Raw genomic sequence first — 27,703 nt, 5'->3', positions numbered from 1 at the left:
GAATAAAAAATTACTCTAAAATGTATTAACTTAAAACAGTAAACATTTATTACCTCTCAGGTTTTGCAGGTCCGGAATCTGTGAGTGACTTAGCTGAGTGAAGGGCCAATTTATCTCTTAGGTTCAGTATGTGCAGTGCCTAGAGCCCACAAAATGTGTCAGTACAATTTTCTTCTTGCAATAATTGATATACATCCTCCTCTTCTTCCTTTCCTTCTCTCCCTTCTTCCATCCCATCCCTTCCTTTTCTTTCTTTCCCTCTGTCTGTCTTTTTCTTTCAAGTGGAAGAAAGGGCATATGGAGACAAAAGTACCTAAGGCCTACAAAAATCATATAATTCAGCCCTGGATGGGTGGTTCTGGCTGAAGGTGTCTTGTGAGGTTTCAATGAGGCTGTCAGCTGGGGATACAGTCATCAGAAGATTCCACTGTGGGAGGATCCACTTCCAGTTTCACTGAGGTAGCTGCTGGTAGGTCTCAGCTCTTCTCTGGTTATTAGCTGGGAACCTTAATTTCTCACCATACAGGTCTCTCCACAGCTTCCTGAGTGTCCTCACAACATAACAGAGGGCTTCTCCCAGAAGGAGAGAGAGAGAGAGAGAGAGAGAGAGAGAGGTCAGTGTCTTCATAATCTAATCTTGAAAGTGACATGCTATCACTTCTGCCATATTTCATTGGTCACACAAACTAACCCTGAGCTACTGTAGGAGGAGTGTGAATGCCAGGAGGCAGACATCATTGGGAGCCATCTGAAAGGCTGGCTACCACAAGAACTATTTTTATTTAAAAAAATTTTTTTATTATTTTTTTCACAAGAACTATTTTTAACTATCCAAATGTCTATCAACAATAGGAAAGATAAATGATGATGTATTTATACAATGGAACTCTACACAGCGGGGAGAGTGAACCATTGAACAGTATGGTTGTACCTCACAAGCATGATATTGCACAGAAGAGGCCAGATACAGAGTGTACACCATACGGTTCCATTTATATAAAGTCAAAAAATAGGCAGAACTACTCTGTGTGTTAGAGGTGAGAATAGTGTCCTCCCAGAAAGATAATGACAGCAAGGAGAGTTAAAGGGGACTTTGGGAGGCTGCTGCATTTAGTTTCTCCATCTGGGTTTTAGCTCTACAGGTTTGTGGAATTCATTGAGCTGTACACTTTCCTCTATGTACATTATACTTCAAAAAGAATTTTTCCAAAATCTGTGTCAGAACACCTTTATCGCCTTGCTTTCCTAAAGAGACATTCTCTCGGAAACCGGTTTGCTTCTCCAAAGAGCAGGGTGGACGCATGCCCTTCCAGCCTCAAAGTGTGATGGAGAATGTCTGGGTAACATTAGGTACAGTTGACTACTGCTGTATGCAAGATTAAGTATTAAAGTCAGGGAGAAATGTAAAAATCATCTATAAACAAACTATCCTTGACAATTCTGTAGATAATCCCTAAATCACTGGGATGCCCTTGGAAGCTCAAAAGCCAGGAAGTAGGAGAGTACTTCTTTTGTTTCTCTTTAAATTTCTGCCTTTGGTCTTCCTTTCTGTAGGGCAGCCTAGGACAAGACTGGCTTGAATGGCAGTGGTGGGAAAAAGAGGATTTCTCATTCTCCTAATCTCTCTTATGTTGAGGGCACTTAATTGAATTCTATATGCCTTTACAGTAATTCCAATATATGTAAAAGCACTGAAAATTATAACAAGATCAAGGAAATGTAAGTTATGATTCAGCTTTGGAACAGAAGTTTTCCTCAGATTATTTTGGGTCTAGAAAGCCTTTACGGATAACGTCAAGGTTAAACAGAGTGACTGATTAAAGTCAATTAACCAAAATAGGGGCTGCTTGATGCTTAATGACATGTTGGGATAATAAGTAGAGAAAGAAGCTAAAGTCAACATTAGTTATTATCAATAGCAATTTTGCAATTATGTAGTACTTTGTAGTTTACAAAATCTAAATCATTTCTTAAAAATTAACCTTAAAGATGAGGCTTAACTGCTCAAGGTCATCTGGCTAGTTTAACAGAAGAACTGCAATTTATAATCAGATCTTCTAAGTTCAAAACCATAATACTTCCAGGAGACCAGTAGATCTCCCCTCACCCCCTTTATGAGTGGTGAGGGTACAAAAAGACAGGCTTGAGAATTTGTGATCTGGCGCTCCTGGGCTTATCCTTTGGCTTCAGCTGCCTGCATGATCCATATGACCTTGACCATCTCCACCTCTAGGCGAGATTCCCAAGATTAACCAAAACAGTGAGGTGGGAAGAGGAGAGTGACCTTGTTGGCTATGGTTCTCACCTAGGTAGAGACTGGCTGCACAGGATGAGGTCAAAAGTTGTTCTTGTGTGACCCAAGATGTGTGGGGTTTAGGGTATCCAGCTGGGTGATACAGTGGTTTCTGATGCTCCAGGATGGGGCTTGGTTATCTTTTTAATACATACATACCTGCATCATGCCTATGCATGCAGTCCATATCTGCATTTGTAAAGACAGACCTTGCTCAGTAAAGACATATGTTATGAGATAATTGTGATAGCATAGTTCATCCTCATGGGAGTTGGAATTCACAGTACATAGGACAATCTTGTGCCTCACAGCTCTACAGGGGTATGAACCCTCTACTGGGACTGAAGGTTCTCAGGGCTCCTTCATTAACTGGGGGAACCCAGATGTCACCATTGTGAAGTGGCTTAGGGAGGAGAGTGGTAGTGGGCTCAGTGGAGGATCTTCTCCCAACTCCTCACATTTAGGAGAGATATTGCTATGTTTAGATATGATTCCATTTCGGTTGTTGTAATTTGTCATCCTACAGTGTTTCCTTTAAGACTCAGGTAGCAGCATGAGGCCCCCTAGTGGCCTGAAATCATTCATGAGTTTACTTCTCAAGCATTTTGAAGGGGAGGGCTGGAGCAGTACAAAGGTTGTCAATACTTACCTACATCTGTAGCTTACAGTTGAGGCAGGAAGAAGTAGGACAACCTCTTTGGGGAGAGTTGAGAACTAAAATATTTTCTTTTAAGAGAGTAAAATAAATAGAGTACGATTCTAGATAAAACATTCACTTTCTGATTTTTCGTGCTTTAGTTTAGTAGGTATTAAGTACCTACTCTGTGCAGGACGTTTTATTAGATATCACACGAGGGTTAAAAAAAAAAGACATCATCCCTTCTAAGGAGCTCTGGAAGAGGATAAAACACTTATGCCACCAACATGGTAGAAAATGAAAGGTGCCATCAGAGACTAAGTAAGTAAAGACTCTCATAGGAGAAGTTACTTTGAGTTAAAAGGGAAGGAATTTTAGGAAGGGGTACTCTAAAGAGAAGCAGAATTTGGAGATGTTGAGATGGAGAGGGACAGGATGGCATTCTTGAGGAGAGAAAACAGAAGTTGAACATACATGGAGGCAGGAAACCAAAGTTTGATTCAGAACGGTGAATAGTCTGATCTGGCTAACTCATGAGTTTTCGGGCTGGAGTGAAGTGAAAGCTGGATACATCTGTTTGGATCGGATAGTGGAGAACCTTGAACACTTGCCTAGGAAATTTCTTCATCAGGGATGGGGAGCCTTTGAATATTTTGAGCAGAAAAGAGGCATGTCAAAGCACAGACTCCCTCCCATTAAAATCAACGTGATGCTACATACTTGCATTTGGCCCAGAGGAGTGTTGATGTGCATGCATTTAACATAATTGTGGTATACTCTACTATAATGAACAACTCCAGGTTTGTACCATCTGACCTTCAAAGCCTTACTTCTCTTAACAAAACTACTTGAGCACCAGGCAGCAGTCAGTGCCACAGGGCTCCTGCCATATTTAATTAAATTCCTTGACAGAATGCTTCTCTTGAAAGTGCTACCTGAGGTTTGTTTTGCTTTGCATTGCCAAGGTTTAAGAAAGGCTTCATGCCTCTCTATCTTCCAGTACTAGTTTCATGTGGTTTAAACTCCATGGACTAGGGATATTTCTGACAAGAGTTCTAGGGTAGAGTCCTAGCTGGGGGTAGAAGTCAAGCAGTGATCTTATTTACAGTGTATTAGAACGAACTCATTTAAGCAGCCTAAGAATCTATACAAAGCCTGGCATGTAGTTGATGCTTGAAAATATGTGAAGCAAATACTTAACAACTGATTGAATAGATAATACATGTTTAATAACACATTATAAAATTCCTGACTCCAGGCATTGGTTTCCTCATTGTTAATGGCATAGAAATCATTTAGAGCACAGTGAACATAATTAATAGTATTCTTCACAAGTCCTGAAAGAATGTATAATAAAAAATAAAAATCTGAATAAGTTAGAGAGGAGCAAAATGCCCATTGGAGAGAAATACAATTGAGACATTGCAAACGAGGCAAGGGAAGATGAGCAATTTGGAACTGCAATAAATGTAACTACAACAGCAACAAGCATTTAAGAAATTTCAGCAGCAATAAGTATTTATTATTTTGAATGAAATGTACATTAAACAATATAAAAATCATCAAAAGTGCTAGGTTGGATTATTTTAATATTAATTTAACCCCCCCCCCACCATTTAGTAGCTACATCTTTTGCCTTTTAACTTCTGACTCATCTAAAACTGTCCAATGTTAAAACATAAAAAATATTAGTTTATTCTTTAAGAAAAAGTACCACCGGTGATGAGTTATGGAAAGCAAAAAAATAGATGCCAGAGAATCAACTTATTAAAAAATATTATCACAGAATTTCATAGAAGTATGCAAAGTCCAAGGTGATTTAGACTCTTGGCAGAATATTTTTTTTTATGACACAACTTCTTAAAAGTGTGGGTTTTTGTTTTTGTTTTTGTTTTGAGGCAGGTTGCTGGTGTGCCAGAACTAGCTGACTAGTTTCTCATCTTTCCTTGGCTACTTCCCAAGGTGAACTGAATCTTGTCTAATGCCATGCACCTCCCACAACCCCTCAAATGTTTAGTGTTGAGAAAAAGTTGATTTTTCAGTCTTAGAAATAGCCCTTAGAGTTAAGTTTGTCAATAAAGAAGACACAAGTAGGTTCTTCATAAGACAGAACCCCCCACCCCCCGCCCCAATTCACCCCCATTCTTCTGGTCTGCTGCAATGCACTGTTCATTCTCTCCCACCCTAGTTCTGGGTGAATTGGACGACACAGTGAGAGGGAGATTTTCAGGCCACATATCCCATTTGGTCTCATTCAGTCTTAAGCAAACAAGCTTCTCTGATTTGCCACAAGAGCCGTCTGACTCTCCCGTCTCTTGGCTTTCTTGCTCCTCTGCCTCACCTTCCAGCACAGGGCACTGGAAGCTAACAGAAACAGTCCAGAAGACAGGAGGACCAGACCCAAGATGGAGATGATGGAGCCGTGGGAATTGAAGCTGTAAGCCACAGCAGTGACTACTATCCCAGCGATGAGGACCACCACGGCGAAGGGGATGATGCAGCGGTAACAGGAGAGCTCAGCACCCCCTGTAGCAGCCGTCAACTGAATCTCACTGACCAAGGGGACTGTGGTGACCACCACTTCGCTGGTGGGGCTCTTCTCCATTGTCAGTGGCTTGGAAGACTTTGGGGTTCCCAGGATCTCCTTTATGGGCTCTTCAGTCATTTTTACCAGTGACGTTTCCCAGCTGAGTTCACGGACTAGACCTGGGGGGTCTCTCCAGGGTGGAAGCTGTGGAAGGGACAGAAGATACCAGGGAAATGCATCACGGTGAGCCTTGCAAGTAGAAGTAAGGAGCTGGGGAAATACCTCTGTGTTCTTTTCTAGGAGGCACAGATGCATGTGAAAATCAACCGTCATATTTTTTTTTCTCCTGATTGTTTGCATTCTCTTTGCAAAAAGCAAGATAAAGCGATAGCCATAAAAAAGGGGAAGATATAAAAAGCAGGAAGCACTTTACAGTGTTTAATATACCCTGACGATCTACAAATGTTTTACAAGGCTTTCCACTTTGTCTATTGCTTCTCATTCTTCTAAACACACGGGAAAGTCTCAACCCTAATCCCAAAGACAGCCTCCTTTATGAGGAGAATACACTATGAATAACACTTTGCACAATCCGTTCCAAAACTCACGGCAACTTCGACTCTGCCAGTGTTTGCAAGCATAACATGCATTCCAAATCACCCATTCACTGCCCACCAAACAGTAACAAGACCAGAAGCCAGTGTATGAATGATGTTCTTCTACAGCAGATGACAGCACATCTTTTTTATTGTAATTATTTAACAGTGCAACATGTATCCTGGGACCGTGGTGGGGGTGCAGGTCAGCAAAAATTCAGTGGCAATAAGACCAGGATTTGTGGTTTGAAATGTGGCAATATCTTCCAATCCATTTGAAAAAGGAAAAGGAAGGGGGAAAGATTCAGTTTTGTAGGATAGAATTTTTTTTTTTGGATATAATTTTTAAAGATAAGATTAACTATTAGAGTAATTAGCTGTCAATTCAAAATTTTCCATTGAACTCAACAAGGAATCTTAATACTATGTGGACCATGACACGTTTTTAAAAAAATAAGCAGGCTAGATTTTCAGTACAGTTTTATACTCTCTTTATTTTCCCGTGCCCTCACTATGATGTACCTTTCCGAATATTTTGAACCAGAACATTTTGGGACAAAATCTGAAACTCTTGGTCAAGAGCATCTGGTTGAAATGCTGCCTAGGAGAAATCAGTGAATGCTCTTGTCTGCTGTTCAGACATGTTAAATCATTCTCTTTTGTCCCTGAGAAGCGATGTAGCAGCTAAAGAATTGAGCAATTGCAGTCACTGAAGAAATTTAGAGGAAGATTCTTGAGGCTATTTAATGAGATAAATACTTTGGACATATTAAGCATCCACTGAAAACAAATTCAAGCCCAAATCAAAATATCACTCTCTGTGCAATGAAGGTAAATATTAGAACTGCCTGTTTGCGTGTAACTTTTAGTCACCAACATTCACCACTGCTGTCCAAAGATAACCTCGTATCATTTCTAGGCCAGTAAAAGGATATTTGAGGTTATGTCTGAAAGCAAAAAGAAGTCTTCCTCGCAAAGCTGAGGCATAAGCTAACTTGCAGATGAAGATCTGTCCGCAGAGGACATCCACATACCTCAGAGACAAGCAGTCCATTACCAGAGGAGCCACCAGATTGGGAGGGAAGAAACAGCAGCACTTGAGCTTCTTCGGTCAACTTCTGGGAAAAGAGCCTGTAATAGCACGTCTGTCAGTAAAATGACAGGACAAGAATCTCCTCTGGGGAAAAGAAAAGATAGAAAAATACTGTGCTGTATGGTTAGTTTTCAGATCCTGGAGTTCCTTCTTTCCCTCTACCTCTGTTCCTAAATGACGCTTGTCTTTCCCTCTCTCTCTTTTTATTTCCTCCCCCACCGGATTGCCCCTCCCTGTCATTTTTTTTTTCTTCGTTCTCTTCCTTGCCAGCAGATTTCGAGTTTTGGCTTCCCCCAACTCCGCTCAGTGACATGATAAGTCAGAATCATTCTAGAGTCCCCAGAGATAGGAACCAGCTTTTACTTTTATTTCTCTTGCAGCATTTACTAAGTAGACGGCTTTGCATTACTCATTTTTTCCCCAGCTAGCCTCCAGATCTTCCTCCCACCCATCAGGCACTTTCATAAGAAAATCCCAGAGTCAGCGTTGCAGACCCAGCTGAGGGGACAGAGCTGGAGGGACAGACGCTAGGGCAGCAGGAACAGCTGTGAAGTCATGGGGCAGCTGAATTCAGCCGGTAAGCTAGCAAAAATCCATGTTCCTAGGCTTCCCCAGTATTCTTTCTTTATATGTGTGTGGGGCCACACGAAGCTTTAAACTACCCATTGTTTGAGATTAATTCACTTAGGAATGAGGGTTGGAGATGCAAATGCTTACGGTTGAGGGAGAAACCAATCATCTTGCTTTAAATATGATCACTTAATACTCCTGCTAGGAGGTGAGGACACTTTTGGCAATGCTGAGATTCTCATCAACATCCTCATTACCATCATCGCTGTCATTTACAGAGCACCTACTATGGATGTGACAGTACATTGTGTGTGCATTAGCATTAACTCTCACTAGTTTACAAATGAGTTTAGAAATAGTTTCTAAATGAGGTCCAGAGGGGTTAAATAATCTCACAAAGTGCACACAGAAAGAAAAAAACCCTCGGTTTGAACTCCAGTCTTTAATGGGCACATAAATCATGTGGAGAGCTTGTTAAATGTAGAATCTGATTTAGTGGGTCTGTAACAAGCTCCTGGCTGATGCTGCTGCTCTTCGGCCCACTTTCAGGAACAAGATATTTTAAACATTCAAGTATAGGTGGCTTGATGCATCACACTCTCAAATAATAAAGTTAAAGGTCTATATCCACCTGTTCCTTATGTGGCCTTACAGGTTTATACTTTTTTTTTTTTTTTACAGATAAGCTATTTGAAATTTTAAAGCTGCAGGTTGCCTTTTTGAGAGAAAAATGAGATAACACTAGGACACTATTGTAAGCTCATCCCTATACTGTGTAGCTCAAAGTTATCCGTCCTCTATATTTTAATCTGTACAAGTTTTAATAACGTCTTTTTAATTAATACAGTGAATCTACAAACATAAATTAAATCCTGGAAGAGATTTGTTCCCTTCTTTTTCTTGGGTTGTTAGGTTGCTTTAACTATTGGTGCCGGATGTTCCCAGGCATCTCCCTTCTGTTCTAAGCATCCTGCATCTAGTAAAAAATACCTTGATGATTTTGTCATAAAGGGAGAAGGAACAGAAGTCTTTTTTTCTAGAATGGAAGCCAGAGAAGGGTTTTTTTTTTCATTTAAAAAAAAAAAAAAGCTGAAAAGTCCCTGAGGCCTGACTTCACCAAGTCAGGAGAGCCCCACTAGCTTGCTGAGGAGGATGAGTACCTGGAGGTCCTCCTAGCTGCCATTCTTGTACTTGTATGAGAGACAGAGCCATCATCCAGGAGAAATGCTGTCACTTGGTGTCGAAGATAAGGGATGCTTAGAACCAGGGCATTTCAGCACTTGCCGACATTGCCCTGGGAAGATGATGATATGGTCACTGGCCACATACACTGGAGGCTTTGGGGACGCTCCTTATAAGAGCATCAATCTCTCCCACCTGCAAACTCTGGGCTCTGGGCTCTGGGCAGAGTTCCTCTCCATCTCCTAGCAGAGGTCTCTTTCCCACCACCAAAATAATTCAATAAACCCACTGCAGCTCTCAGTATCACCTTACCCTGTTGAACATCATATTCCCCTGTTACCAAAATCAAAGGTACACAAATCAAACTTCTGCCAGAGAGAAAGCAGAGGCACCCTTTTCCCACATTGAGCACTTGGCTGAATCTATAATAGGGGACAGTGAGTACATCTGTGTGCTGGGAACAGGAGCAAGTCTGTCATTACAAGTAACACCAAAGCATTCTTCAGCCTTTCCTGGCCCCAGGCATCTCATTCACCCTAATTCTTCTTCACAAAGAGTGTGCATATACCTAGATATGCAGATGCACATCTCCAGATTCTAAGGAGACAACCAATGATTTGTATTGATAAATACAAAGACGAAAAAAGCTTTGGGATAAAACAGAAGTTGTATATGAAGAATACGCACCAATTATTATACCAATGGACACATGCGGTTATAACCGACTTTTACCTCTTCAAATTGAAACTCAGGGAGAATTCCTAGTGATGAATGCCTGAGGTCATTGAATATTTTTTTACCTTCTTCCACTTTGTGCCTATCCGTTATTAAACTCCCTTGGGAATTCCTTAAGGGACACCTGCCCCCAAATGCAAAATCTTACCCACAGTGCAACCAGTCTTCTTTCTGCAAGCCTTTCAGAAGGGAGAAGAAGTCTTTCTGGTTCTTTTTTAAACACATGGCTCCAGAGGATTCTTTTAAGTTTGGAAAACTTTTCAGAAAGCTTCCAGTGAGTGAATTAAATCGGTGCCCCCACCCCCACCTCACACTACCCCTCTGTAGGCATTCAACATTTCTCTCCCAGATCTTTCACAAAGCAAGGCAAAGATTCTTACCTTTCCCAGACAGAATCGGACTGAGACAGCTGCCAGCTCGGCCAACAGCAACCCAAAGAGGGGGGATGCAAATCACCACACTAGGGACCGTAAACAAAGTACTCAACAAGGCTTGAACACAATTAAGGGACCGGAGAAAAACTTGGAGAGAGGAAATCCTTTAAGCGCTGCTGCATTTTGTTCTGTTTCCCTCTATGAGAATGTAATCTGTATTTTTAAAAAGGGAATCAAGTTTGAAAAGAATGTCCTACTTTGTTTTACTCTCTTTATAGCCTCATTCAGGCTTCCATTTTCAAGATTTTCCCTACCCAAGCCCTCATCCTGGTAGTCCTCTGTTCCTACTGTGAACCTACAGAAAAGAATTTGTCATCCTTGTTCTGTACTTCCAGGCAGGTTTTTGGGAGGTATGTGGGCATGGGTAGTGGGGTGTAAATTAATCTCTTTTGTCCTAACATGCAAGTAAAAAGGGGAGCAATTGAAGAGGAGGATTCATGGTGAAAATGGCTTGTGATTCCTTATGTGGACCATTTCCCTGAAGTCCCAGTGGTGATCTTATCAGCACTTTTCATCAGAGGATGGCAAAGCACCATGGAAACAACGGTATTCTGGAAAATCACATCTCTGAGGAACTGAACTCCTAATCAGCATATAATTTCCAGGCTTCAACATCAGTCTGATGCTGGGAAATTGAAACCACCCTGCAACATATAATATTTCCACCAAAGGCATCATAAATAGCAGAGCTTGTTCTTCTGGGGAGAATTTCCCCAAATTTGAAAAATCTTACTTCATTCAGAAATTAGATTGGAAACAAAGTGATTTAGGTGCAGGGGATGCAGAAGTAGAGGAGGGCAGGGAAGATGGTGATAACCAAGAGGACATTTTGCCCCTTTCTCTTCGATACAAGCCAAGGTTCAGTCTCTGGTCTGGAAAAAGGGGGGAGGCATTTTGATTTTGCCATTGACTTTATGCTGCTGAAGACCTGGGTATTTCTCCTTTGGGAACGCACAAACTTCGCATTTTGTGAAGAGAGAGCACCTCCATGTGTATTCAATTACTCGCCCATATTTACTTTCAGTTTGCTTTTGCTTGGTGTGGTTGAGTTGGCTAATTTCCAGCAGCTGTGAAGATGCCAGTTCCTTCCGGCACTCTGTCCAATCACTGCATGCCTTTGATCTGGGTCATCACCCAGTCCAATTGGATTCAGTGAGATTCGGGAAACTGGCCAGTTTTTCTCTTTTCCAATGCTTCTTTTAAGGGTGTGTCTGCATTTATCTTCTGAAATCACTAACATTTTGGAAAGTGATCTGTGCTGGTGTGTTCATTTTGGATAACACGTCATGTTTTTACTGCTTTCCCCACACCACTCCCCAACCCTAGGCACTTTTCTTTGAGGTCTAGGACATTAGAGAGATCTGATAGCACCAAGGAGAGCAATGGGTATGTCTTAGATATAAATATATATTTTGTTATTTGCTGATCAATTTCCAGCTACCAGAAACTCGTTAAGTCCATGTGAGTATAGAAAGGAAAGCATACATCTTTTAGATACACGTCCTGGTCATTTTTCTCTTACCCATTTTGTTCTGAGTTACTATGAAAGATCAAATTAACATAAAAAAAACAGAGTTGCTAAAATCAAATGACACAGTGGAACCTTAGGGAGGGCTGAGTAAATCATCTCTCACTTCAACAAGAGCTAATGGGTACTCCAGCCTCAGATGAGAATTGATTTTCTTGTTTCAAAACCCGAATATATGTTGAAACTGCTGTGCTCCTGATAGATCCCTATATATCTTGCATAATCCTTTATATTTATTTATATCATTCTTTGGAGCCCTAAGATGAGGAATCTCAAAGGTAAAGAGTTATAGCAAATTGAGCTGACATTTTCCCAAGCAGGTACATACCACTCAGGTCAGCCTTCCCTAGCAGACTGTGGGTCGTGTATTCAGGGGCTTGTAGAAAACCCACCATACTTGTCCTTTACTCAGGGGAGGAAAGGAAAGGGACAAGAAGGAGCTCATTTCTTTGCCACTCCTTTTGAAATTTGATAGTATGGTGTCTTACTACACCTTTTTACAGAATTGCTTTTATAGAAACAATCTCCCCCTAGTCTCTGGTGACAAATGTCGCTTGTCTTGTCCATTAAATAATTGGGGTGCACAATGTGTGACCCAATCCGTTCCTGATCATGCATATTTTCTAAGTTTCAACATCAGTCTAGTGTTGGGAATTTGAAACCACCCTGCAGCAGGTAGAATTTTCTAAAAATGATGACTCTACGATATCCTGTGAGGGTCAGTTAGCTTCTTTTGTTCCATATTCATAGAGCAAGATACACCTTCCAACCTGATTAGCCATCTTTCAGTTCTGCTGTGATGGTCTTAGAATGACCCAGCATCAAGGCTGGCCCTCTCCCAGATAATGAAAGCTGCAGTTGAAACCATAGATTTTAAGTTCCCTAGATATGGCCAAGAGGGACATCAGGTAGATTCTCATGAGTAGTTTTTGTCCATTTCCAGCTACCAACAACTCATTAAATCCATGTGAGTATAGAAAGGAAAAATGGAGATAGAAGCAGAGGTTCAGGAATCACTGTTCCCAGGTTTAAGGCCAGAGCCTGGACACCTTCATTCTGAGCTGCCCCATACAACACTCTCAGTGAAGGGGAGGAGCATGTTAACAGTGTCTAGTGTGCACCACCCAGAACACAGACCCAATCTCAGGTATTCATATTTTCATTTCATTGATGTAGAAACTGAAACTCAGAAAGGTTAAGTACTTGCCCAGGATCTACTACTAGGGAGAGAGGCAAAGCCAGGATTCAAGCCCAAGTGCTGCTTTCTCCCATGTTGTGCTATGAGAACTCTGTTGCTTGGTATTATTTATTAGGTTGCATGTCTATTCCTAACTTTTTTATTTATTTATTTTTTTAACTTTTTTATTTTTAAAAAGATGTATTTATTTATTCATGAGAGACACAGAGAAAGAGAGAGGCAGAGACACAGGCAGAGGGAGGAGCAGCCCCCCCCCACCCCCCGCAGGTAGCCTGATGTGGACTTGATCCCAGATCCTGGGATCACACCCTGAGCTGAAGGCAGACGCTCAACTGCTGAGCCACCCAGGAGTCCTTCTTCCTAAAATTAGAGGAAGTCCCATTTTCTTGGGTTTGGGAAGACATAGTCTCACCAGATTTAGTTTTGGGAAAGGATTTTGAGAAGGGGCACCTATTGCTTCTAGGATGATGAAACCATGTGTGTTGCCTCATATGCATCTGGGTTTTGAAATCGAGCTATGTTACTAAGCAGGTTTGGGAAGGTTTGAGACATAGGCCTGGTACCAGTGGAGTTTGTGCCAGATGCCATGGCAGTAGGGACATTTCAGAAGTCACCCAGGCCACCATGCTTTCATGAACATTTAAGTTCCACTATGTTCTTTTCAGGTGCCAGGGATTTGCTTAATGCTCTAGTTGAGAAGACACAAACCAGAATACAAAGTATGGTGTCTGCTCTCAGGGAACTCATAGTCCAGGACAGGAAAGCCACAGGACAACCTACGTGAGTAATCATCTTACTAGAGGGAATAACAACCTGCTATGGGGAGTCCAGGGAAAATTAAGTCAGTCTGGTGTAGGTGAGAGGGAAAGCTTGATGGTAGGCAGACACTGAGAGTATTATAAGTGGGGAAGGAGACAAGGTGATTCTAGGTGGAAGGATGCATATGAACATAGTTCAGAAAAGTATGAATCTTCTACAGAGAGCTCTGAGTAGCCTGTGTGGATGATTTGTAGAATGTGTGGGACAGACAGAGAGCATTCCAAATAAGACTGGAGAGGGTTTATAGTGGGATTATTGCCTCAATGTCAAGTTGGGACTGTATCCTGAGAACAATGTGTTTTTTTGAGAAGAATGGCATGGTTAGCTCTCTGCATGATCACAAGTAGCCTGGCATGAGAGTGTGAGATGCAATGTGGAAAATAAAAACCGGGAAGCCAGAGAAGATGACTGGGACACTAGTTAGGAAACCCCTGTGACTGTCCAGGTGAAAGTGCTAGGGGTCTGATATTAGGAAATGTGTGCAGGTCTGAAGACACTATAATTGGCAGAGTCAGCAGAACTTGACAATGAATTTTCTGTAGGGGAGATTGTCAAGGGAGAGGGAATTGTAAGGTTTTAAGGCCTACGTAATAAATTGCTTGGCAATACTGTCATCAGAAATAGAAGGCCAAAGGGAGCCTGGGTGGCTCAGTTGGCTAAGAGTCTGCCTTTAGCTCAGGTAATGATCCCAGGGTCATGGGATCGAGTTCTGTGTCAAGCTCCCTGCTCAGCTGGGAGCCTGTGTCTCCCTCTCCCTCTGCCACTCTCTCATGTGATCTCTCTTAAATAAATAAATAAAATCTTAAAAAAAAAAGAAATAGAAGGCCAGGATAAGGAACGGAACAGGTATAGGGTAGAGAATGTATGCTTAATTTTGTTAGCATAGCTGGCCACTCCTCCAGTGGAGAGGCAAATGCTGGAGAAAGTGGCATTATTGCTGGCCTACTAATTCATGAACGATTGTCTGATTTGCCAAATAAGGTCCTTATGAGCTAACAGGTAAATTCTCCTCTAAAATTATGAGAGAATTTGTAATTTACTTCATTCCATACATATACACACAATTGTTGACATGTATACCATATACACAGATGACTTGACATTGCTAACTTTTTTCATAGAACAAGAGAGTCAATATTTTAAGAATTTCAATCGAGCTTTTGGTTATACTGACTGTATGTAAAGAATATATTGATTCAATTTTAAAGTTCAATTTTAAACTTTGTGAAAACAAGGCCATAAACAAATGTGCAACATAGAAAAGCACCCCATAGATGTCTTCCGGGAATGAAAGTGTTTTCTCCTGCATTGATCGTTACTCCAAGCAAGAGACTACTCATATAGAAGAGTATATAAGTAAGTTCCAATATTCCCATATCACAGGTGGAGAACAGCCTTTGTCTTTCCAAGAACTAATTTTATGTTCCCCCTGAGCCAATGCTTAAAAAAAAAAAAAAAAAAAGTAGTCCAAGTCCCCTGTGGATTTCTTTTCTTTTTCTTTTCTTTTTTTTTTTTTTTTTAAGATTTTATTTATTTACTCATGAGAAACACACAGAGAGAGAGGCAGAGACACAGGCAGAGGGGGAAGCAGGCTCCATGCAGGGAGCCCAACGTGGGACTAGATCCTGGGACTCTGAGATCACGCCCTGGGCTGAAGGCTGTGCTAAACCTCTGAGCCACCCAGGCTTCCCTCCCCTGTAGATTTCTTTAGAAATGTCATGTTTGGTCCTCATGCAATGTAAGCAAGCTTTCATATTGGGGTTTACCAGGATCATGTTGACTGGAAAGTCTCCTACATCCTCAAGGATAGTATCAGCAATTGTGTGTGCTCAAAAATCTTTGCCAAATAAATGAACAAATAAATAAATGATGGTACAGTGAAATCAGATATAGACTTAGAAACTCAGAACATTATTCAAATGGATTATTTCAAAGTGATCAGATATTTAGTGTTAAGCACTTTAATTATTCAAGTACTACTGGAATTTTTTTCAATATTCTTTGGATGGTAGGTACCATGTTGATCCAGCCACAGACTTCACCTAATAATAAACCTAAGTATTTACTGAACACTTACTTTATACTATATACCTTTTATGGATTTATTATTTCATTTAATACTCACAAATAATCCAGAAGGTAGATGCTAGAAATAGTCCCATCATACAAAAGAAGAGATTAAGAGACTCGCCTTGGGAAGTCACCATTTGGAAAATGGTAGAGTCCAGGGTTAGAATCAAGGCCTGTTTGACTTCAGATTTTACCTTTTAATCCCAAGCAATATTGTCTCTGTGTTCAGTTGATGTGCACACTTTCTGTTACTCACAAGGAGTTTATACTTAGTCCAAAATAAACTCTTGGGTTTTGAAATGATTATTTTGCCAGAAGAAACACGCAATCACCTTCCCATAGAAACTACATAGTGGCCCACTGATTGAGAGTAGGGCCAGCTCAAGAAACTGTTTGAAAACATTTTTATCCACTTACAATCTGATATCCACAACGTGGGTGGGTAGTGGGAAAGGGAACCATTTGCCTAGCTGGACTTCGTTCAAAATAGAACTATTTATCTTATAAGCTTATCTTATGGAACAATGCAGAGAACAGATCTCTTGCTTTCTTTCTTTAGATAAAAATTTTAAAGCTTTGCTTCAGAGAGGAGATAGTACCTTGCTGTCTCCTTTTTGTTTACTTAAATAAACTATACAGGAAACAGGCATCATTGTCTTTGTAAAAGCAATTGTAAAGCTTGGTAAAACTAATGAGCCCAAGACAGTGCAAGGCCCAAGAACAAGAACACAATGTTTCTTCTATTGGTATACTGAGGGGCACCCAAGTTCACTTTCAACTACAACTGGCCACTTGTACTTGGTTGGTAAATCTGCCATTGATAACTTTGGATGACTTCCAATTTGATGGGCCCAGAAGTCTCAGAAGAACCTCTCTCCCCTTATTTCTTGGTATTTATTTTCTAAATTAAACTTAGTTTGGAAAACTTTCTTTATAGCTCCAGTTTGACTTGATCTTTTTTCCTGGGGTCACAGGGTAAGGTTTTGGATGGCTTCCACAGCAAAATTAACATCTCTGACTCTCCGCTCTGGTTGTGCAATGAAAACAGCCATGAGCAGGAAATTTGGATTTGAATCTTCTTTCCTCTTTTTCAGAGTCCCATCTGTTGGAGCTCAGGGTCCCGTCTGTAGATCTTTTACTATTCTTTCCCTTTATCCTATTTTTAAAAATCCTATTTGGGCTTATAATATCTGAGAACTTAGACAAGACAGCTTGGAGAAACAGCTAACATGACTATCCAAGCTACCAGAACAGCTGTAGGAAGCTTCTTAAAAAAAAAAAAAAATAATAGTGCCTGGTTCAGCATCTGTCAGCAAAGCCACTGACCTCTTACTGTGGATATATTCATCTATTTCCCAGTGACGAGAGTCACAGACATCTGGCTCAGAGGCTGACCGCAGTGCAAAGGTTTTCTTCAGTTCCAATCAGAAATTAATTCTAGGTTTGCTGCAATCACACACTAATTTCCACTCTTGCTGACCCAAAGCCAGTGCAGTAGGGAGTGTGGGGTGTCCAAGGAGATCAATAACAAGATAAATAGTACATTGAATTTGGAAGTCAAGCAGCAGGGGTCAGAATTTCCCATTTGGGGAGACTTACTCTGCTGTCACTGACATACTATGACTGGAGCCGGAGACCTGGGTTCACGGTTTTATGTGACAAGACACAGGAGCTGCTGGACGCATAGGAAAGCCTAAGGGTGAGTCTTTCTGGGAACAGGAAGCAGGGGCCGCTCTACCAATCAGGCTCTGGGACAGAGAATTTTGACAGGTTTTGTAGAAGCAACCGGGCTCTCCAGAAGCTGCCAAAAGGGTGTCACACGGAGAGCATAATTCCTTTGTGCTTCTCCACCCTGCCCCCCCACCCCCAGCTCTACCTCCCGCCCCAGGATCCAGAAAGAGCAGCTGTGCCTTTCAGTGTGGAGACTTGCCTTGACCCAGTGGATTTCCTAATGCTCCTAGTTCACATTCTCACGTTTATGGATTAGACCAGAGAAAAGGATAGCCTTATATATCCCTCTCTTTCTAACATTCCTTTTTTATTTTCTTTGTGCTGGGATCACAGGCTTATCACCGTCAAGTATATTCTGTGCACCAGCAAGGATTTGGACTTCCGGCACCAAAACTGCACAGGGTACTTGTCAAAAATACAGGTTTCTGGGTTCCTGCCCAGACCTATTGCATTACAGCCTCAGGATATTTGGTATGCATGTGTGTGTATGTGAATGTATGTGTCTTTGAAAGGTCCAGGAATCTGCATTTTTAAATACGTGTCCCAAATGAAGTTTGAGATCCTCTGCTTGACACCAATATAACAAGCCATTGAGTATTTGAGCCTAACCATGCTGCTCCTCTGGATAAAGCCCATCAATGGTTTCTCTTCATTGAAAGTTTGGAACCTCACTGTGACACACAAAGCCCCCCACCATGAGCTGGCTCCTTCCTCTCCAGCCTCAGCTCCAGCTTGGATCATATTATACATTACAACTACAATACATTTTTTTTTTTTCATGTTCCTCATGACTTGCTGATTCCTACTCTTAGAGACTCAATATGATGTGTACTCATCTTTCCTGACCACCTCAAGTATCCCCTTCACTGGTAAGTCCTCCTCCATCTTCAGATTAGGTAGGCTTCAGTTCCCTTCTATGGTGTCCCCATCCTGCTCAAAGCCAGGGTCTCTTAGGCTGGGCATGTTTGACTTTTGGGGCTGGATGATTTTTTTTCTTTCTTTTTTTTGTGGAGGAGCTGACCTGCTCATTTTAAGATGTGTAGCAGCCTCCCTCGCCTCTACCCACTAGACGCCAGTAGCAACCCCCAAGGGGCAAACCAAACATGTCTTTGGACATTGCCAAGTGTCCCCTGGGGGCCAAATTGTTCCTGATTGAAAACACTGCTCTACTTACATATAGCCCTCACCAAATTATGTGGGAAGTCGCTGTTTTGCTTGTCTATCTCCTCCAGGAGTCTGAGAGTTCAAGTGCAGGGGCTATACAAAATTTATCATCCTGACCCCTGTGCCAAAGCATAGGACCTGATGCACACAGTAGGCGTTAAAACATATTTCTTCCATAGAAAAGCTTTGAGGTACTAGGTGTTAGAAGACCTACATTTTAGCTTATCTGGGTCAGCTCTATTGCCTAAAATGTTGTGACTGTGGACAAATCAGGTAGCATCTCCGTACTCTGGTTTCCCTCATTTGGTTCTGGCTCTTTTCTGCTTTGTGCTGGGATGGCTGCTTCCTGGTATGTTGACCTTTCGGAGATAGGAAATTAAACAGGTTTCGCATCTGCAACTGCTCAGAATTCACAGTGTTAGTAGGGAGACTCATCCACTCTGAAGGATGACTTTTTCCCCTCCAATACATCCTATGAAACGCCTCTCTGGTTATCTCATTTTCTTCAAGAATGGCCTCTCTCTCTCTGTTTACCTACTTTATGACTTCCTTTTACATTCTGGGCATTCCATCACTGTGGCTTCTGTGTTCTCCCAGCATTGTGGCTGGTTTATATATCTCGCTCCCTCCTTTTAGCAGAAGGAATTAGTTTCCAGATTGAATTCAGCTGACAAGGACCCCCATTGCAGGGAAATGTGGACTCTGCCACCATCAACTCCCCTCCAGCAGCAGCTGGCCAGGGCTTTCCATTAACCATTTCATGCCCTGAACATGGAGGCTACAAAAGCACTGACAGATTGTAAAAATCTACTCAAATGAGTCAGAAAGTGCCAGACTCGTATCTTTTAGGCTGCAAGTGGGGGGGAGGGGCGTGAAAATCATCTAGTCTAGCTCTTTCATTTTCAACTTGGGAACAGTGAAACCTGAACAGATTAAGGGACTCACTCATTACTATTTTCTTTGCAGTTTCTTACTATCTCAAAAAGTCAATATGAATCATTCTGTTGCTTTCTTAATGCATCCCAACTAATATTTATTTTCTGTCTTTTCCTATACTTCATGAACCTCTCTTTAGGCTTAAAATATGAATTTCCTTTCAATACGGGGTTTGGGGATGTCTCATCTGAAAGAGGGACAGATGTTTTTAAAGTAGTGAGCTCTGTGCATCTATGTCTACAGTAGCACATGGTTTAGAGGGGTGAACAGGGGTTTATTTTTTTCACCCCCAAGGGACAGTTTTTTCCATGCAAATTGAAAATAGCTCTATCCTATTCCTCCATTTTCTTTCTTACAACTTTCTTTAAAAACTTCTTGGGCAGATTACCAGGATTTGTTTGTAAGAAGCCAGCTGTTGAGAAAATGTGCAGTGCTCATTAGCCACTAAAATGTTTCTATTCAAGAATTTTGGAAAACTTGCAATACAAACGCACCTGTCTATTCGTTTACCTGAAGAGTTCATGAATGGCTTTATTAATTAAGAAACTTGGCAGCCTGATGCAGCCTGAGAGTCTAGGATTGCTCATTGCTGATCAACAATGGTGCTTCCTTGGGGACTCAGATGAGTAAACCAGTCCAGTGGGTGGAGAGAGACTGACATAGGATTTCAAACTTTGGTTTTGCTAAACTAGTACAGGAGAAAAAAAAAAAGAACACCATCATCCATAGCCATGATTTTTTCTTAAAAGAAAGAGCACTGTTGCTCAAAAACAAAACAACAACAACAAAAACAGGACATAATCTCACCACATTTATTTTATTTTTCACATTTTGAATGCCTGTCTCTAAATTAGTATGTTGAAACCCACCAAACCTAAATTAATTAATTCAAGAACCAGAGATGGGTATTATAATGTCAAATCCTGTTAAAAAAAAGGGGGGGGGGAGACTAAAATTCTTTGATTTGTATTGTTATTAACAATTACTCATATCATTTGGTTCTTCAGTGGGGCTAAGGTGCTAATTATGTCTGAGGATATCTAGATTATTAGAGAAACAGCACAGTCAAATCAGAATGCCCAGACTCACAGACCCGATGGGGAGAACCTCTAACTTTGCCACCACATTCCATAAACCACTTAACCTGTTCATTTCTTCGTCTTTAAAAACATGATCTATTTCACAGGATATTGCATAAAATGAAATATAAAGCTGCAAGTGTTTAATAAGCTTTAAAGTGGTCTGTAGCTGTGAGATTTTGTATCTCCAGACTTTGTGAACTTTTGAAAAAATTAAAACCTTATCAAGGGTTTGTGTTAATCCATCTACAATGTCTGATGAAATTTATCAAAATACATTTTGCATAGGAGACTACAGCATACAAAGTATGCGTCAGTGCCTGGCATAAAATAGACACTCATTATTTTTAATTCCCTTTACCCACTCAGAGTACATGTTTGACTCTCCAGATAACATAAATGCCAGACATTTCGCAATATAAGTGGGTTGCCAAAGTGCAATTATGTGTCTATGATCCTTTGGAATTTTCTTGGATACATGAGTGAAAAGAATATCAAAATAACCTTTAGGTTATGAAACCATAAAACCAGCTACATACACACCAGCTTTCACCTCACTTCCTTCTCTTACTCCTCTGCGCCCTCTGCCGACTGCAGGTCTGTATTGCATTAGCAAATTTAACTTGAACAAAAGGATCACAATGTGCCTTAGCCCGCGACTGAAAGTCCTTATGCAGAAATTACCATTTTAAAGAATCATGATGTCTTCTTATTTCCTTTTTAATAACACCAGGAAAACTTACTCATGATGTAAAAGTTAAATAGGGATAAGTATAAATAGAAAATAAAAATTAAATGTTAACTCTACCTTCAACAGAGCTGTCAACATTTTGCTGTATCTTTATTCTATTTTCTCTACATAAGATGTGTGTTATTTTTCTTACAACGATAGGATTATGCTGTATGTGATTTTTACACACTTGCTTTTAGCACTGTTTATGACAAACATTCTTTCCAGGTCGATAAAATGGCCCATGAAGTGGCTACATAGTGTTCCATTGGGAAGATGTCCCATAATACCTTTACGTATTTATAAAGTAAACAGTCAGTCTGATTTCAGCTGTTTCGATTGCTGGGTTTTTAAAAATTTTACTCTTACGCCCCATGTTCTCCATGAAGATGTGTTAGAAGCTAAAGCAAAAATTGATAATGCTTCATAATTAATATTAGGGGCTAGAAATGATATACCAGTGCCCAAGATCTCAATATACTGTATTGTCAAATATTTCTACTGCCTGTTTCCATTTCCTGCACTGCTTCTGCTTTTCTACTAAATCGTATTAAGATATATATTTATCATAAGCAATAAATTTATCATTATATAAAATATATTTATCATAAAGTGAACATTTTAAAAAGGTTTTAAGTCTTTTTCTCAATAAAATTTAAGAAGATATTTCATCTCCAAAATAGGAGTTGACAGCATGAACAAGAAAAAAATCAGAAGTCTGGAAAGACCAGGTGAAAATTAGAAATATATTTGCTATGATCAACTCCCAGTAAAGGAATGAATGTCCTCTCATACCGAGAAGAGTTGATTAGTGAAACTGAAGATAAACTTGAGAGTTTTCTTAAGACTATTTCTCAAGAAATAATAAATAATTGAAAATAATGAGAGAAAAAGATAGGAAATTAAGGAGTCTGGAAGATGTAGTTTGTGTGAAGTAGGAATTCCATAACAGGAATTGGAATCACGAGAACACAAGAAAAATAAAAGCAACAGAAGAAGAAATGTTTCACCTAAATAAACATTTAAGTTTGAAGTGTAAGAATGGTTCACTGAAAGTTGAATGGAACATATGCCTAGGCATAACCAGGCAAAGCTCTTGAACATAAAAGACAAATCAAACTTCCCATAAGAATGGAGAAATACAATATGTATTGCAGAGAGAAATATAAGTCAAGGAATTCTCCCTAATACTAAGTGCCAATCTTCAAAATTTACAGGACTTTGAGGACTTTTTTTTAGATTTTATTTATTTATTTATTTATTTATTTATTTATTTATTTATGAGAGAGAGAGAGAGAGAGAGTAGGAGGTGGAGGCAGAGGCAGGGAGACGCAAGCTCCCTGCAGAGCAGGAAGCCCCATGTGGGGCTCTATTCCAGGATCCTGGGATCATGACCTGAGCCAAATGCAGATGCTTAACCAACTGAGCCACCTAGGTGCCCTCAGAACTTTGAGGATTAATCAAAATTAAGAGCTCAAGAACAGTAAACGTGTAGTTTAAAATTTCCCCCCATAAACTTGTTTCCAGAGCTCCAAAAAAGAAAACCAACAAAAGCTCAGCTCTTGTTTGTGAAACAGGGTTGGAGGACTTGAACTCTAAGCTGCTAGTTTGCCTTCCTTCCCATGATGGAGCCAGAGGTGTCTCCTTGGGCATCTGGAAACCACTGTTCCAGTCCATTTAATAACATGAGAATGGAAAATTATTGGTATAGCTATTGGAAAAGGTATGGTGAATTTATCCTTTTTTCCTCGGCAATATGATTGTTAATATAGAAAACTGAGAACAACTTAAAAACTAATGGAACTAACAAAAGCATTTAGTATGGTGGTTGGGTTATACATATACATTCATATATATGTACACATATATAGGAAAATCAACAAAATACGTACACATACAATTCATATATATGTGTGTATATATTCTGATATTGAATATATGAACATATATGATAATTGAATATATGTATATTATATAATAATGAATATCAGAATGCACATCAACATTCTATTAACACTCAACAGATGTTTATATACCAGGTGTGGGCTAATAACTGGGGACACGGTTGTGAGAGGGATGGACAGGTCTAAATGTTGAGCTTATGCGCTCTGATGGAGGAGACAGGTACTCAGCTAATTACAGATCAAGATCGGTGCTAGAAAGGAATTAGTATTTATTTGTTTACCTTTTGTTTTCCTCCTGCTCCCCCTGGGATGCAGGTCCAATCACAAGTGGAAATATTTTTTTTTTTTTAAGAGGGAAGAAGGAGGGGCAGAATGAGAGGAAGAGAGAGAATCTTAAGCAGGCTCCATGCCCAGCAGGGAGCCCAACATGGGGCTCCATCTATCTCATGACCTGAGCCGAAATCAACTGAGTAAGCCACCCAGGTGCCCCTGGAAAGCAATTTTGTACAGGAGAAAAAACAAAAAGCAAAGGCTGAGATAGCACATGAAAGAAGCTGGAGAAGAAGAGTCTATGGAAAAAAGGTTCTGACTGATACCTGAAAGGTGGGAATGAGGGAGGAGTGTGGGGAGGGCAGCTGAGACAGAAGCCAGGGGAACAGGTGGCCTGACCCCAAACACTAGGGGATGGCCAGCTGGAGGGCAGTGAGGGGAGAATGGGGACAATGGGGACAGGGCACACAGAAAGGGCCAGCGAGATGCTACAGGATGTTGTAAGCTAGGGTGAGAGCTCTCAATGTTGTTTTGCACAAAGTGAAGCCAGTGGCCGGTTGTCAGGAAAGGAGTGACAGGAGCAGTGGACACAGAATTGTAATACAGCGCTGTCTCTCCATGGGGGGAGTGGACTTCGTACCGACTGATTGAAAGGTGCACTGGGCAGGCAGGGGAACAGCGATGGTGGCTTCGGTGACAGTAGGCAGTGCAGACAGAAAGAAGGGAACAAACCTAAGTCATGTGCAAAGTATAAATAGCAAAACTGTTGACTAATTGTACACAGGATTTGAAGGAAAGAGAGCAGAATATGTGTAAATTTTCAGACCTCCATACAGAGGTGATGGGCACACAACTGTAGGGAGATGGCAGCAAGGAGAGGCGACCCGAATGAGTCCTTTGCCCAGATGGAACTGGCCTAACCTAAGTCAGCAGAATGCACGGAGGACTTGGTCTATATTCCCGGAGAAGACAGCTAAGCTTCTGACCCAGACTGGAGTCCTGCCCTCTGAGAGAGGACTCCAGGTGTACAGAAAGAAAAGGGCAGCAAGTGTGTATATGCCGATGAGTGTCAGAGTGCAGTCTGGGGACCACAGCCCAAGTGAAACCCTAAACTTTTGTCTGAAATGCCCTAGCGCTGAACTCGGATCCCCTGCAGTGATTAGTCAGGGCAGCGGAAGGGATTTAGAAATACAATACTTCCAGCTCATCTCTGGAATCCCTTTACTGGTTGATGACTTTATTCTCTGATCTCTTCCAGAATTCAGACAACTGGTTTTCTGAACTGTCAGTTTTTTAAAAAAATATTTTATTTATTTATTCATGAGAGACACAGAGAGAGAGAGAGAGAGGCAGAGACAGAGGCAGAGGGAGAAGCAGGCTCCATGTAGGGAGCCCGATGAGGGACTCCGGGATCACGCCCTGAGCCAAAGTCAGGTGCTCAATCATTGAGCCACCCAGGCATCTCTGAACTATCAGTTAAAAGCTCACTTACAGTATATGTCCCAATAAGCAAAACTATAAACTCATCTTTCTTAACACCTGTATATATGTCTTATTTTCCTTATATTAGCAAGCTAAATGGACCAGGAACTTTTAGTCTATATGGACCTGGGAAACATGGTTTGGCTAACTGAATAACCAGGGGGTTATCCAAGGTATTGTCTCTTTGTGCATTCATTCTCTTGTTCTAATTCTCTCTTATAAAATAAAAGGGGTGCCACAGAAGACCCTGAATAGCCAAGCAATCTTGAAAAGAGAAAAACAAAGCTGGAGGCATCACAGTTCCAGACTTCAAGCCATATCATAAAGCTCTAGTCACCAAGACAGTATGGTACTGGTTCCATAAAGTAAAAGTGGTGGGCTAGATAATGTATCACACGTACATAAAATAATTTCTCAAATTAATTGTTCGTGTGTTCATGAGGATGGCAAGCTAAGGATGAGAATTTGCATCTCACATTTTGTACCTTACAATTGCTGTTATGGCCATAGAAGCATAAAAGCTCATACTTAAGAGGATTCAGATATTGCCTTTATTTTGTTCTTTAATCTATTAATGTACTAATTTGTTGGAGAAATATTTACTGATGATCAGTATTTATCGAAGAAGTGAGTATGTGAATACATAAATGAGAACAAATTAAAGGCAATATTTAAATCCGTTTCTTCTATTAAATTATATAGTTTTATGGCTAGAATGGTTCATAAAAAGTCTTTTAAGAGTGAAAACTCTTACAGATATAATTGAGTTAGCAGCTACTTTCACTGTTCATGTCTATAGATCCTATGTTGATAGTAGGTGATGCAGGTATGAGAAAGTAGGCTCTAGAACCCAATAGAACCAGCTACCAGCATCAACTCTCTTCCTTTGACCTACCCATGTGTCCTTGGCCAAGTTACTTTATTTATCTAACCTTTAGTTTCTTCATGTAAAATCTGGAGATCATAATGGAACTGATTTCAGAGTGGTATCGCGAGGATTAAATGAAAACACTTAGCATAGTTCCTGGCTCATAATGAGTACTCAGCAGGCTTAAGCTATTATTAAGCGACTTACAGGTTGTTATTTTATAAGCTTTGGAGCCCAGTAACAGCGTCATCATCCTCTGCTTCTCCACTGCCCTAGAAAGGCAAAACTCTCGAGCATTTTAGTGGGAGCAAACATTCAACAGTAGAAGTCAAATAGAAAAGAAGTAAACTGATTTGGACCACCACTGAGACAGATTAAATTCAACTCAGCTATAGAATTTAGCAATAACTATTGAGAAAATACGTTCCGTAAGGGTCCACTTTCACATTACAGAGTGCCTTTGTTTGTATTATTTGTGTAATCCTCTCAGCAAATCTCTGAGATAGGTATTTTTATATCACTGTTAGGTAAATAAGTTTAAAAAATTAAAGTGATCTGCCTGGTTCTCTAAGTGCCTGGGACCCCGATCTTTTGATTGCAAAGCTAGTTTTTGTGACCACGACTCTGTCTGGGGGATCCACAGACCAAATTAGTTCTATACGGTGAAAAACATCACTGTGGAAAGTGAGAAGTGATCTTTACCCATTTGTTTTATCCATGATACCATACAGTTCATTCGCTTCTCAGTTTCTTGGTACCTGGCAGCTTTTCCTAGTAAATAAAGATAGATATACTTTAGTCCCCCAGTTAAACACACACACACACACACACACACACACACCAATACTGATCAATCATAGCAAGTTATCCATATTTCTTCTCTGTGCAAAGTTAGGCATTTGTGAACATTGATTATTCATTCATTCATTTTACATGGTATTCCAGAATAGTGTTTTTCTGTTTCTTCTGCTATTTTTAAGTAGTATTATATCTTTATTAGAATTCTTTCTTTTTTTTTTAATTTTTATTTATTTATGATAGTCACACAGAGAGAGAGAGAGGCAGAGACACAGGCAGAGGGAGGAGCAGGCTCCATGCACCGGGAGCCCGATGTGGGATTCGATCCCGGGTCTCCAGGATCGCACCCTGGGCCAAAGGCAGGCGCTAAACCGCTGCGCCACCCAGGGATCCCTATTAGAATTATTTCTTTAATTTTTTTACATTATACAAATTTCAAATATATAGAAAGGTGTAGAGAATAATAAAACACTCATGACCTCGTATATATGTTAATATTGTGCCTTATTTGCATCATAATTTTTTAAAGAATTAAGATGATACAGCTACTTTTGAAGTTAACCTGAATCCTTCCCATTCACATTGGGAAGTTTTCAGACTAAACACTATAAAGTATCTTATTCTGTACATTCTTCTGCAACTTACTTTCCTCATTCAAGAGTGTTTTCAAGTTTTATCCATGATATACAAATAGGTTATTTTTTTACTTCAAAAGTTATATGATGAATATACCACAATTTATTTATTCTGTGTTTGGTGAATATTTTCTGTTGTTTCCAATTGTTTGCCACTAGAATAATGTGTATCTTTACATAATACTAGTGGTTCTCTCAGGTATACACTCACCAATGTGGAACAGCTAGACCAGGTAGTATGTGGATACTCAATTTTCATAGGTCTTTTCAAGTGTTTTTCAAACTACCATTTATTTTAACTAGAGCATTTTATGTGTGAGCTTTCATTTCCTTGTATATTTACCAACATCTAATATTTAAGTTTTTGACAATTTAATAGAAATGAAATGGTATGATTTATTTTGCTTCTCCCCAGTTACTATGG

General features: G+C 40.3%; 1 protein-coding gene across 3 annotated transcripts; it reads right to left on the bottom strand.

The window, feature by feature from the left end:
- Positions 1 to 4,137: 4,137 nt before the first annotated feature.
- TMEM100 (transmembrane protein 100) lies at positions 4,138 to 10,134 on the bottom strand. Of its 3 annotated transcripts, none has more exons than XM_077852625.1 (3): positions 10,014 to 10,134; positions 7,088 to 7,230; positions 4,138 to 5,661 (listed from the first exon to the last, which is right to left on the bottom strand). In XM_077852625.1, exon 3 carries the CDS (start codon positions 5,593 to 5,595, stop codon positions 5,191 to 5,193), a length of 405 nt encoding a protein of 134 aa, XP_077708751.1. In that variant the 5' UTR covers positions 5,596 to 5,661; positions 7,088 to 7,230; positions 10,014 to 10,134; the 3' UTR covers positions 4,138 to 5,190. The 3 variants fall into 3 exon arrangements, with proteins under 3 accessions (XP_077708751.1, XP_077708753.1, XP_077708752.1); XM_077852627.1 differs by lacking the exon at positions 10,014 to 10,134 and adding an exon at positions 9,782 to 9,906; XM_077852626.1 differs by lacking the exon at positions 10,014 to 10,134 and adding an exon at positions 8,877 to 9,010.
- Between the last annotated feature and the right edge of the window lie 17,569 nt (positions 10,135 to 27,703).

The sequence above is a fragment of the Canis aureus genome, chromosome 16, assembly GCF_053574225.1.
Source record: "Canis aureus isolate CA01 chromosome 16, VMU_Caureus_v.1.0, whole genome shotgun sequence".
Lineage (NCBI taxonomy): Eukaryota > Metazoa > Chordata > Mammalia > Carnivora > Canidae > Canis > Canis aureus.
This window is presented reverse-complemented; position numbering and strand designations above follow the sequence as displayed.

Bases quoted from the DNA above. Each gene is read 5' to 3' on its own strand.
- TMEM100 (XM_077852625.1), bottom strand. From the start codon at position 5,595: ATGACTGAAGAGCCCATAAAGGAGATCCTGGGAACCCCAAAGTCTTCC.